This window comes from Megascapheus bottae, chromosome 14 (genome assembly GCF_031878675.1).
Source record: "Megascapheus bottae isolate mThoBot1 chromosome 14, mThoBot2.hap1, whole genome shotgun sequence".
Classification (NCBI taxonomy): Eukaryota; Metazoa; Chordata; class Mammalia; order Rodentia; family Geomyidae; genus Megascapheus; species Megascapheus bottae.
The window spans coordinates 53,630,697-53,642,875 of record NC_143522.1 but is presented as its reverse complement, the minus strand read 5'-3'; the positions used below and the strand labels follow the sequence as shown (position 1 = coordinate 53,642,875).

Genomic DNA, 12,179 nt, shown 5'->3' with positions numbered 1-12,179 from the left:
TCACACACACTCAAGGTTTAATTGAAAAGCTGCCCCGGGTGGGGGGAGCGAGGCCTGGGCGTCCAATCCGACCCCCCCCCCCCGGGTCCCCCACACCGCGGGGGGTCCTCCTCCCCGGCCCCTCCTCCTCCTCCTCCTTCCCACACCTCCTCCTCCCCGCCTGGCCTAGACCACTTGGCTTTTCTTCAGCGAGCTGGAGGTGGTGAAGCTGTCGGTGGTGTCGGGCTCCGGAGGGGCCGGGGCGTCCTTCAGAGTCTGGGCCTGGCTTGCCCCGCGGCGGGCGCTGGAGCCCTCGGAGCCGGTGTTCTCCAGCAGCTTGGCGACGAAGCGCAGGCCGGCGGAGCGCAGCAGGCCCCCGCCGGCGCAGGCGTACAGCACGGGGTTGGCGCTGCTGCTCAGGAAGGCCAGCGCGATGAGCACGCCGCGCGCCAGCGTCAGCCGCGCGCCCGCCGGCCCGGCCCGCGGGTCCAGGCCCGCCAGCGCGCGGCCCGCCTCGGCCAGGTTCACCAGGTGGTAGGGCAGCCAGAAGGCGGCGAAGGCCAGGATGAGAAGCGCCACCAGGCGCCCCGTGCGGCGGCTGCGGCGGAAGCGCCGGGCCCGCAGCCGGCGCCCGATGTCCCAGTAGCTGGCCACCACCACCGCGAAGGGCAGCAGGAAGCCGGTGCAGGCCTCGAAGAGCAGGTGGAAGGCGCGGTGCCCGGGGCTGGGGTACTGGGCCAAGCACATCAGGCTCTGGTTGTCCCGCCCGACGCGCTCCACCGTGCGGTACCGGAGCACCGGCGTGGCCAGCAGGAAGGACGCCAGCCAGATCCCGGCCAGCACCCAGCGGACCACGCCCGGGGTGCGCACCTTCTGCGACACGAAGGGCCGCGCCACGGCCAGCGAGCGGTCCAGGCTCATGGCGGTGATCAGCAGAACGCTGGCGTACATGCTGACTCCGCACACGTAGTGGCACAGGCGGCAGCCGGCCGCGTGGAACCGCCACGAGCCGCGGCTCAGGGAGTGCAGGAAAAAGGGAGCGGTGAGCAGCACAGCCAGGTCGGCCAGCGCCAGGTTCAGCACGAACAGGGCAGTGACCGAGAGCTTGCGCATGGCTTTCAGGATGCTCCACACCACGAAGCTGTTGCCAGGGAGCCCCACCACCAGCGCCACGGACAGCAGGACGATCGCCAGCAGAGACACGACCCGGACCCCGAAAGGGACCGACCCTGCGGAAGATGTAGTGTTCGCGGCCATCTCAGAGACCTGGGAAGCGAGGGGGTGGAGACATGAGTGCGCAGAGAGCCAGACACGGGGTGAACACTCTCCCAAAGCACTGGGGGCGCGTTCCCAACAACGACCTGTCTTTTTTGTGGGGGGGGGGCGGAGGGGGCAGTCCTGGGGCTTGAACTCGGCCTGAGCACTGTCCCCGAGCTTCTTTTGCTCAAGGCTAGCACTCTATCACTTGAGCCACAGTGCCTCTTCCGGCTTTTTCTGTGTATGTGGTACTGAGGAATAGAACCCTGGACTTCACGCATGCCAGGCAAGCCCTCTACCACTAACTCACATTACCAGTCCCTGACCTGTCTTAAGGGGGATCTGGCAAAGAGACTCATTTCCTAACTGGCCCATGGGGCTCCTTCCTGCTCAGAGACCCAATTGCAAAACATACCGCAACAACAGACCTTGTAAGACTCTTTCCCTTAGGACCCCATACAACCCAGAACCAACTGGGAGCTTCTTCACCAATGCTGTACTCCTTGAATGGCTAGTTAGCTCCTTGACTCCTGTCAGGCTCTCTGGTCTTTAGCCTAACTAACTTTTCCCAATCAGTTGCCTAGCTGCTCTCCTTGGAGATGAACAGGGTATACCGGGTATGGCAAGGACAGAAAGGAGTTCATGGACAGATTTGGAGGCTAAATCTTCACCACTCCTTTTACACTGGTGGGCTTTCTTTGGAGATGTCCTTCACATCTTCTCCCCTGGCTGCATCTGTCCCACCCACTTCCTTACACACACACACACACATACACATACACACACACACACACACACACACACACACACACACACACATCATGGTCCTCCTAGGTACTTACAAGTTTTTCCAGGTACTGATTATAAGCTGATAATTCTCAGGGGAGAACAAAATGTCATCAATCCCTGGATGTGTGTACCCGTTCCAGGGGCTGTGCCCCAGGTCTGGGTACAATCAGCAAAATCAGCCAGAGAGGAAGTAACACAGAGCACAGGGAGGGGAAAGACTCTCTTCCTGAGGGTGGGGCTGAAACCCTCACCTCCTCCTTTACTAAAAAGAGGATAATCCATATACCAGGCAGCCCAAAAGTAAGAGCCAAATGAGAAGAGCCCAGAAAGGGGCAGTGAGGGAGGGAAAGTGGGGTGCAGAGAGTGAGTTGGCTGGGGTGTGGTGTCAAAATGCAGGCCCAGACTAGAGAATTGAACAGAGTAAATGAATTGTATAATAGTGAGAGAGGGAAACAGGCTCAGATTGAAAAGCTAGAACACTAGCATCAAAAAAAAGGTATATATTTCACATTAGAATATCACTACACATAATGTAGATTTTTAGACTATTGAGAAGTGTGGGTTAAAGCTATGACTAGGTTTTGAGTGAGTATTGTATAAGCATGATTTAGAAAGTATGTCACTAAACTGATGGGTCAGCACCCCGTTCTTGGCTTCCGCTCAAGTCATGAACTGGGTTGTGAGAAGAGGGCCGTCTTCCTGGCACTTTCCTTTCCCTTCTTCATTCAGATGGGCTGGTTCCATTCAAAGTCAACAGTTCTCATTCTCTCTGGTGGAGCCACAGTCCAAGTGGACTCCTTGACCTCACAGAACACCTACTGCTTCTTCTTCCCATTGCCACTTGTCCTGTGGCAACTGTGTGGTTGCTTTGCCAAGGCCGAATTTCAGAACAAGTGCTCAGTGCTCAGCACATATTCCTACATTTCCACAGTCTTGGGTGGTCCAGTTGCACCTCTGACAGATAGAGAAAGGAGAGGTGAGCTAAGCTGGGTGGAGCATGAAGAACAGCAGTGAGGGTGTGGGGACATGGATGCTTCCCAGCAGCCTTGAATCCTGAGACAAGAAAGAGACCAGCCGTGACACTATGGGAGACTCTGGAATTCCTGTGCTTTTCAGTGCTCTACATTGAGAAAAGCTGGGCTGGCCCAGTAAATGTCAGGCAGAGGATGTGATGAAAAAAAGGCTGAAACCACAGCAAGAACTGAAGACAGCATTGAGGAAGGGCTTTCTGACTCCATATCACCCGGTGTGTGATATAGAGAATATATAACAGCTGAAGTCAGGGAACTTGGACCTCAGCACAACTTTGGGACAGGAAGAAACCTGTGTTTGGGAACAGAGCTCTAAGCCAACCAGAGCCCCTTCAGACAGAAACTGGTTGTCCTTCTTCCTCTCTCCAGCTGCTCCCAAGCCCATCTCTTTTGTGGGTTCCCCTACCACCACCAAGGATGACCCTCCCTAAGCAGCCTTCCTGCCTCAAGCGCTCATTCCAAACTTATGCTTCGTGTTCCTGGCATGATCCTGAGGACTAGATTTCCTTTGCTCTCTTGGCCTCTTCTGGCGATGTGAGCAATTATTGAAGCACAGCCTGAGGTAATATCAAGATAACTACTTGGGGAGAAATATCAGTTTTCTGAAGGACTGATGGAACTAGATACTTTTAATATTAACATGGAGCTAATTGGGATGGATTGATCCTGAGATTGGCCATGGATATTTCCTGAAGAGTACCAGACTTGAGCAGAAAAAGCTAAGGGACAGTACCCAGGCCCTGAGTTAAAGCACCAGAGGAAAATGAAAGGTTGGAAGGAAGGAGAGAGAAAGAGAAAGCAAGGGAGGGAGGGAGGAAACAAGAGAAAAAGGAAAGAAGAGAGAAAACAGACCTAATAGAAAAAAGAAAGGAGAGGGCCTGTAGTGTGGCTAAGCGATAGAGTGCTCACCTAGCATACATGAAGTCCTGGGTTCAATTCTTCAGTACCCCCCCCCATACACACACAAAAGCTGGAAGTGGTGCTGTGGCTCAAGTGGTAGAGCACTAGCCTTGAGAAAGCCCAAGGACTGTGCTCAGACCTTGAGTTCAAGCCCTAGGACTGGCCAAAAAATAAAAAGCAGAAATGTCACTCCCCTTGAATTTTCCTTTATTCCAAACATTCTTACCATTCCCCATAAAACCTCATCCCAGCCCCTAATCCCTCTGGCTGAGCAAGCACTGGTGTCTAGGCTCTCAAGTCAGGTGCTTTTTCGGTGGGGAGGGCTTGATGGCTCCTATGCTATTATGTGCGTTACTTGTGTGTTTCTCCCCATCCCAACCATGAGTCAAGCAGGAACCCAACACACACCTCTGGCCTCCTTCCAGAGTGGTTTCTTCCTCAGGTAGCCTGCATAGACTCCAGAGGGTCTTGCTCCTGCTCTCTTTCCAAACTCCTATCTCTTCCTTTCGCTTTGTCCCTTTATTTTCAGAGTGGGTCTATGGCTCTGCCTAGGAGAACCAGGCAACCTGGGTGGAGAGGAGAGGGGGAAATGGCACGGAGGCCTGGCACTACCCAGCATCCATCTGGCCCACACGGGAACCAGATGGGTTCAGTTCAACTCCGGCACGAAGCACCGAACAGAGCACCCTTCAGCCATCGTCGACTGGTGTACCCGTATATTTCACAACGATTGCTATTGGCAACAAATACGCAACGTTGGCACATGGATACCTGCCAACCTGCCAGCACATGAGGGGCGTGTGTGCGCGCGCGTGTGCGTGCGTGTGAAGCCTAGACTCTCCTCACCCTCACAATCCCCAGTTTGGCAGAACCCGGGCCTGCCCCACGTGTGTCACAGTCCTGCCCCATGTCATCAGCGGGACAGTACTGTGGAAAGCTGCACCGTCCCGAGTTCACGAGGCAGTGGAAGGGGTGGGAAAGGGCAGGCCCGGTGGCAGGATTTAGAGTTCGGGGTCCCATTCCTGACTGCTCCTCTTCAGGCCGCCCCCGGGGTCTCCATTGCCCCCGCCCTGCCCCATGACCTTCAACTGAGGAGCGGTTCGGAGCTCCATGGTGCCCTCCCTGGAGCGGCTGCTCCCCCGAGCCTCCCCCGAGCCCTCAAAGAGCCGCGTGAGGAAGCGGGGCCCGGCGCGGGGCAGCAGGTCCCCGGCGGTGAACAGGTACAGCACGGGGTTGACGCTGGAGCTGAAGAAGGCCAGGGCGGTGGTTCCGGCCCGCGCCGCCTGGCCCGCGCCGCCCAGCCTGGCCAAGGCCCCGTCGGGCGGGGCGAGCGCGGCCGCGGCCTGCAGCAGGTTGACGGCGTGGTAGGGGGCCCAGAGCAGGCCGAAGGCCAGCACGATGGCGCCCACCAGCCGCCCGGCGCGCGTCCGCCGGCGCCCCGAGCCCCAGCGCGCGCTCCGCAGCCGCGCCAGCGTGGCGCCGTAGCAGCCGAGCACCAGCCCGAAGGGAAGCACGAAGGCCGTCAGGGTCTCCAGGCCCAGGTGGGCGGCGGCGTGCGTCGGCGACGGGTGGCACAGCTGACACACGCGGTCGCTCCAGAGGTGGCGGTAGACAGCCGCGGGGACGGCGAGCAAGAAAGCGGCCAACCAGACGGCCAGGAGCAGGCGCCGCGCGAAGGCCGGGCTGCGCAGCCGGGGCGCCAGGAAGGGCCGCGTGACGGCCAGGCAGCGCTGCAGGCTGAGCAGGCTGGTGAGCAGCACGCTGGCGTACATGCTGATGGCGCACGCGTAGTACACCGCCTTGCAGCCCGCCAGGCCCAGCGGCCAGGCCTGCCCCGCCAGGAAGGCCACGAAGAGCGGCGTGAGCAGCAGCACCGAGCCGTCGGCCAGCGCCAGGTGCAGTACCAGCGTGGCCGCCAGCGGGCGCCCTCGCGCGGGCCGCCAACCTGCCAGGCTCCACACCACGAAGCAGTTGCCCGGCAGTCCCAGCAGCGCCGCCAGCAGCAGGAAGGCGGTGCCCGTGGCCCTCGAGGCCTTCCAGCTCAGCAGGGTCTCGTTCCCCGGGGGGCGGTAGCAGACTGACATCCTTCCGCGGGGGCTGGAAGGTTGAGGCAGATGCCGGGATTACCTCCGGGGGGAGGTGAGCGGGGACCCGCCCACTTCCCTGCACACCTTGCTCCCTGTCAGCTGCCCCCCTCCACTCCCGCACCCACTCCTCGGACCAAACTGTCACCATCTCCACCTCCACCCCGGTGGCCTGGCCCCGATGTTGTCCAGCCCCAGTCCTTACACTTCAGAGCAAAAGGGTGGGTGGTGAGAATACCAGGGCGTGGACAGCTCTACTTACTCAGCTGGGAACAGGCAGAGCTGGGGGCCTAGGGAAGCTGAAGGTGAAGCGGCGGTGTGTGAGGTGCCTGCTCCTGCTCCTGCAGAGGGTGAGGCGAGAATGACGAGGGACAAGATGGTACTCATCCTGGCCTTTCCGAAGGCCCCTCCTTCAACCCTCCAGCTTCCGATCACTAACAGGCCCGGGCATGAGGGAGCCCGCCTCTCTCGGAAACAGGAAAGGCTTTGGGGGTGCAGATAAAGTGTCCTAGCTGTGGAAGGGGGAGGAGCAGGCTGCTGAAGCCTGACCCTGGGCCTAATGTCACCCACCCCACTTGCCCATCGCTGACCCCAGTCCTTCCAGCCCACCTTTTATACTATCTATGTTCTCCACAGAAAAGGTGACAACTCTGCCCGCTGCTGTCTTCAGCAGCTTGCCCTTGCTGAGCCCCATTTTACTACCTCCTCCCATCTCTTGCTTTGAACCCTCTGGGCTCTCATTAGGTTGCAATGCCCGTTCTTCAGTGGATGGAAAGTGTGGTGGTAATAGTGTCCTGGGATAAACAAGGTATGCATGAAGGTGAAGGTGCTGATGACTTGGTTAAGAAGTCAAAACGTGTTACCATGAAGGCAGGAGACAAAGAAGGAAGGAGGAAGGAAGGAAGGAAGAAAGGAAGGAAGGAAGGAAGGAAGGAAGGAGGGAGGGAGGGAGGGAGGAGGGAAGGAAGAAAGGAAGGAAGGAAGGAAGGAAGGAAGGAAGGAAGGAAGGAAGGAAGGAAGGAGGGAGGGAGGGAGGGAGGGAAGGAAGGAAGGAAGGAGGGGGCAGTGCAGACATATAGAAAGCTTTTCTTCTTGACATCAGGCAGATTGGGAATGAGGTTTGAAAGGGTCCTGGCAGATCAACAGAGCAGGGGAAGGGAAAAGCATCTGCCCGGTCAACAGCCAAACTGGGCTTCCCTAGTAACAAGGGCACCATCAACATTCAGTTTGATTTCCTCTAAAACAGCCACAGATGGGTACAGGCAACCCTTCATTTGGGAGGTCAGCCAGGAAGAATGGGGAAGAAGATTAAGTTGGCAAGAGGAAAGCCAACAAAAGCCATCAAGAGGCATTAGCAGCCTCTTAGAAGGGAGCAGAAAGTTCAAGACGAAGGACTGCGGCTAGATCCATTGTGTGAAGATTGTTAAAGAGGCACAAGGCCATTCTACTTGTCCTTAAACTTGTAAGAGTTTGCCTTATCCACTGAAGCGCCTAACAAGTATTCTTATACCTAGGGCACACACCTCAAAGCAATGGTAGAACAGTTCCCACAAGAAAGTACCTCAGAATATCTCAAAACAAGGCCATTTCAAAATACTAAATGTCAGGACAATCCATTTACAGTATGAGCAGTGGTTGTCCTTCCTGAGACAGAGAGATGAGGTATTCTACCTATCCCCTGCCACAACTGTGTAGACTATGGAGTTTACGTGAGGCTTTAACAAGTTTGGTTTAGGTTTGGGGGCAATAACCCGAACATATCTCCCCCCCTCTCTCTTTGCCAGTCCTGGGGCTTCAACTTAGGGCCTGGGCACTGTCCTTGACCTTTCTCAAAGCTAGTGTTCTACCACTTGAGTCACAGCCTGGCTTTTTCTGCGTATGTGGTACCAATGAATTGAACCTAGGGAAGCACTCTACCACTATGCCACGCTCAAGCTCCCCCCAAACATCTTCATCATTGTCCAGGAATGTTCAAGGCCCCAGCCTAGAATCAAGTCTGCATGGGAAATGCAGCTAGCTGTCTGCATCACTGGCACTTTGTGTTTTAGTCAGAACCCAGAGAGCAAGAAGGGGAACTGGGAAACGGTTAAAGCTACCAGAAATGGTCTGGGTGGTAAGAGGGATCCTGATCCACCCTTCTCATACCATGTTCAGACACATGTGAACCTCATTTTCTCCAAGCTCAACCCAAGCTCCATCCAAGCTCCCACCTCTTCATCCTAAATTGGTTTTCTCACCAAGGCTGCATGCAGCTTTTGGGCTCCCCCACTAGGTAGCAGCACAAACAGTGCAGTCCACCTGTAATGCAGCTTCTTTAAGAACTGAGAGCCACAAATTTGTCCCTGGAAATTCCTACAGATATTAAAATATCCTTTTTACATAGTTCCAGTTTTCCTCCCCCCCCCTCTCTCTCTGGATGAGCTTGGCCATCCTACTTCCAGCACCCCTCCAGGGCCCTCCTCCTTCCCTCCCCCTTGGACTTTATCCTTACTGGCCAGGCAGGGGGGGCCAGAGTCCAGACTTGACTCATCTCCTACCTCACCAAGTTCCTAGCTTTGTAACAAAAATAACACTTCAGCTCCAGCAAGGCAGAGAATCACCTGGACTCGGAAGCCCCGGGGCAGCAGCTTGCCCACTCCTTCCCTCTACCATGGACTATCTCTCAGCCTTGAATCCCAATGGCCTACTGAGGTAAATTCTAATTCTCCTCACTATACATTACTACTAGGGATATGGATAGGAGGGACCACACAGCATTCAGGCCTTAGGCATCTCATTGCCTGTCCTCCCCTCTACAGGTCTATCCCGACCCCGGAGCCACTAATCCCCACTCCAACTCTATGGCCTTTTTGGCTAATGTGAAAGCTGAGGACCCTCCCTAAATCCTTCAGCCCCCACCCCATCATTACCATACTCCTTAACCCCCTGGACCTTCCCTCCCATCCACCAGGTCAGTAGCTAACATCAGCTCCGAGTTGGGCCGTAGGGTCTGGACTTCAGCTCCACCACCTCAGCGACCTTTCCGTGTTTGTGACCACAAGCGGACAATCCGGAAAGGTCTGACTGCAGCCACTCGCCAGGAACTGCTAGATAAGGTGAGTGAGCCAACTTCCTGGGTAGCTGCGGTAGAGGCAGCCAAGGGGCAAGCATAGTGACAACCTGGAATGGTGGAACAGAAAGGGTCATGTAACTTTCCAGGGTAAAAGGTAGGGGCCAAGCCCAGTGAACCACTGCACTTGGGTACATTTTTGTGTGTATGGCTAATCTGAGGCTTATACTAAGGGCCAGGGTTTAAGCTCCTTTTGCTGAAGTAACATTTCACTCCTGGATCTTTTAATCATTTTTTGGAGCTGTCTCATCGACTTTTGTGCCTGGGCTGGCTTCCAACAGTGATCCTCAGATTTCAGACTCCTGAGTAGCTCCGATTATAGGCAAGCACCACTGATGACTGGCAATTTGCTTTCTTTGGGAGTAGCAAAACACTGAGCTAGAGGGATGGAATTCAGAAGTCAATATGGAACGGTGATTTGAATGAAAATCCAAATTAAATCGGTTTTGCTTCCTGTCAAACCTTGGAGCTATTCAAGTTAGCAAAACCTGTTTATCTGTACTATGGAAATGGGCTACCTCCAGTGTTATCAAAGGAATAAAAGCAGATGAATATGCAAAAGTCCTCAGATACCGGGCAGAGTAAGGCCTTTAAAAAGTTAGAATCACTGGAAATAGTTGTGGAGAACTATTAGTAGGAAAGGGAGTATGACATTATAGGTGGAAGGATGAAAGGTGTTTTTCACAAGATCTTGGCAGATTTGGGGGGGAGAGGAGTCACAAGGCTTGAACTCAGCCTGGGCCTGTCTCTGAGCTCTTCAGCTCAAGGCTACCACCCTACCCCTGGGCCTGGGCGTTGTCCCCACGTTCTTCAGCTCAGGGCTACCACCCTACCCTTGAGCCAAGCCTCACTTCCTGTTTTATAGGGGTTCATTGGAGATAAGTCTCAGGTTCTTTTGTGCTTAGGCTGGCTTTGAACCTTGATCGTCAGATCTCAGCCTCCAGAGTAGCTAGGATTACAGGCATGAGCTACCACACCCAGCTCAGATTTTTTTTTTTTTTATAGTGTATAAAGTTGCTCAGTCTCGTCTTGAATTCCTGGACTCAAGCATGTGTCTGGCTCATAGCTAGATTTTTGAATACCAAACCAGTTAGGAGTCTCAGCTTAGGGGGAAAAGAAGGGGAAGGGGACCTAGAAAGCTGCCACCTTTAGAGGGGCCAGCACCAGAAATTTGAGTTGGGATATCAACCAGTGTCCAGTGGCTGACTGATAGATACTGGACAATGAAAAGGGGAGAGCTTGGGTTAGCTGCCCATGCCCTCCTGCTTCTTGCTTTGGGGCAGGCACTAGACACCCTGCTGCTGCATGGAGTGCTAACACTGGTGCTGGAGGAGGATGGGACTGCCGTGGAGAGTGAGGACTTCTTCCAGATGCTGGAGGATGACACATGCCTGATGGTGCTGGAGCAGGGACAGAGCTGGAGTTCCACCAGGGTGAGGCCCATGCTGGGATAGTCACCAATCTTTTCTGTTTCTTCCAAGCTTCTTCTCTAGCCTAACTCTGACGTTGGAGGCAGAAGCACTGGGAGTGCTATGAGGTGTCAAAGACATCACGCAGAGGACATAGTCTAGGGGTGGGTCTGACCTAGTACAGAGGCGTTGGTGGTGGCTATGGGGGTACGATGGTCCACTGTACTGATGGGGTGTCCTACAGAGCGGGATGCTGACATATGGCCTGGGCCGAGAAAAACCGAAGCACAGTAAGGACATCGCACGCATCACCTTTGACGTGTACAAGCAAAGTCCCCGAGACCTATTTGGCAGCCTGAATGTCAAAGCCACATTCTATGGACTCTACTCCATGAGCTGTGACTTCCAAGGAGTTGGTCCCAAGAAAGTACTCAGGTCAGAGACCAACAAACATACAACTCCATCCTTGACAGCTAGTTCTGGCACTCACTTATCTAGCTAGCTCTTCCTTATACCCACCTCCTGGCCCCTAGCTCCACTGCCTCCTCTGGGTTCCCCTAATTATCTGCTTTCTTCTTGTCTGTGCCTTTCAGGGAGCTCCTTCGTTGGACCTCCTCCCTGCTACAAGGCCTGGGCCACATGTTGCTGGGAATTTCCTCCACCATTCGCCACATAGTGGAGGGGACTGAGCGGTGGCACCAGCAAGGCCACTTCCACTCTTACTGAGGTGCCGAACTTCTAGCCTGACTCATTCCATGACATACGTTGTGAGGATTATTACATCAGGTTTGGGGACCTGGAGACAGCGAAAGCTACATAACTCACCTGATTTCCTCCACTCTCCTCTGATCCCATTGTACCAGAACCTGTAGCATATTTCCTCCTCCTCTAGCCTGTACCTTTTCCTGAAGAATACTGACTGGTCTTATACATATCTCCAGCTCTGCTGGCTCTGGAAGGCCACAAGCCTATTTCTCCCCACACATCCCAATCCTGTCCTGACTGCTGCTACCTCTAAATCCAAACCAACTGCTGAGATTCCCAAGCAATGACAGTCCTGACAGTACCTGAAGATCTCTTATCTTCATACTTTTCTCGTAAAAAAAAGAAAAACATTTCCAATAAAAGCATTAAAATGTGGGGGTGGGAGGGAGAGAAATAGGGACCAAGACATGAAAAAGGGTATCAATGTATGTGAATTAATGCACCTTCTATCTGGCAAATGTAACCCTTCTATTACAATAAAAATATATGAAAAAAAAAAAGCATTAAAATGTTTACCAATGACTTTTTTTTAAAGATCAGATTTGGCTATGTGAACCAGACTGGCTTCATACTCAGTTTTCCTTGTTAGGGTTAAAGAGATGGACCATAATATTCAGTCCAGTAAGATTTTTCTTTTTGTGGTACTGGGGTTTGAACTGAGAACTTTGTGCTTGCTAGGCAGGAACTCTGCTACTGAGCCACACACCATGCCTTTTCTGCATTGGTGGTTATTATTATTATTATTGTTATTATTTCGAGATAATTCTTGCTTTCTGTTTGGGTGCATGCCTAGACTGTGATCCACCTATTTTAAGCTTCCCATCAGAGCTAGAAAAACAGTATCTTCCATTGAGGA

At 54.0% G+C, this 12,179-nt stretch overlaps 3 protein-coding genes across 3 annotated transcripts; 1 reads left to right on the top strand and 2 right to left on the bottom strand.

Annotated features, from left to right (window-relative positions):
- Window positions 1–165: 165 nt before the first annotated feature.
- On the bottom strand, window positions 166–2,190 carry Ltb4r (leukotriene B4 receptor). The gene is made up of 2 exons (XM_090345488.1): window positions 2,079–2,190; window positions 166–1,245 (listed from the first exon to the last, which is right to left on the bottom strand). Exon 2 carries the CDS (start codon window positions 1,234–1,236, stop codon window positions 166–168), a length of 1,071 nt encoding a protein of 356 aa, XP_090201614.1. The 5' UTR covers window positions 1,237–1,245; window positions 2,079–2,190.
- A 2,344-nt stretch (window positions 2,191–4,534) lies between these two features.
- Ltb4r2 (leukotriene B4 receptor 2) lies at window positions 4,535–6,040 on the bottom strand. The gene has a single exon (XM_090345487.1). It carries the CDS (start codon window positions 6,038–6,040, stop codon window positions 4,958–4,960), a length of 1,083 nt encoding a protein of 360 aa, XP_090201613.1. The 3' UTR covers window positions 4,535–4,957.
- Window positions 6,041–8,549: 2,509 nt separating this feature from the next.
- Window positions 8,550–11,780, top strand: Cideb (cell death inducing DFFA like effector b). Its single transcript, XM_090345306.1, has 5 exons — window positions 8,550–8,731; window positions 8,991–9,135; window positions 10,433–10,582; window positions 10,803–10,993; window positions 11,152–11,780. The coding sequence occupies exons 1-5, from the start codon at window positions 8,691–8,693 to the stop codon at window positions 11,282–11,284; spliced, it is 660 nt and encodes a 219-aa protein (XP_090201432.1). The 5' UTR covers window positions 8,550–8,690; the 3' UTR covers window positions 11,285–11,780.
- Window positions 11,781–12,179: the final 399 nt, after the last annotated feature.

Excerpts from the sequence above, each read along its gene's own strand:
- Ltb4r (XM_090345488.1), bottom strand. The coding sequence starts at position 1,236 with ATGGCCGCGAACACTACATCTTCCGCAGGGTCGGTCCCTTTCGGGGTC.
- Ltb4r2 (XM_090345487.1), bottom strand. The coding sequence starts at position 6,040 with ATGTCAGTCTGCTACCGCCCCCCGGGGAACGAGACCCTGCTGAGCTGG.
- Cideb (XM_090345306.1), top strand. The coding sequence starts at position 8,691 with ATGGACTATCTCTCAGCCTTGAATCCCAATGGCCTACTGAG. Across the intron at positions 10,583-10,802 it reads AGAGCTGGAGTTCCACCAGG|AGCGGGATGCTGACATATGG; the intron begins GTGAGGCCCATG and ends GGTGTCCTACAG. Across the intron at positions 10,994-11,151 it reads GGTCCCAAGAAAGTACTCAG|GGAGCTCCTTCGTTGGACCT; the intron begins GTCAGAGACCAA and ends TGTGCCTTTCAG.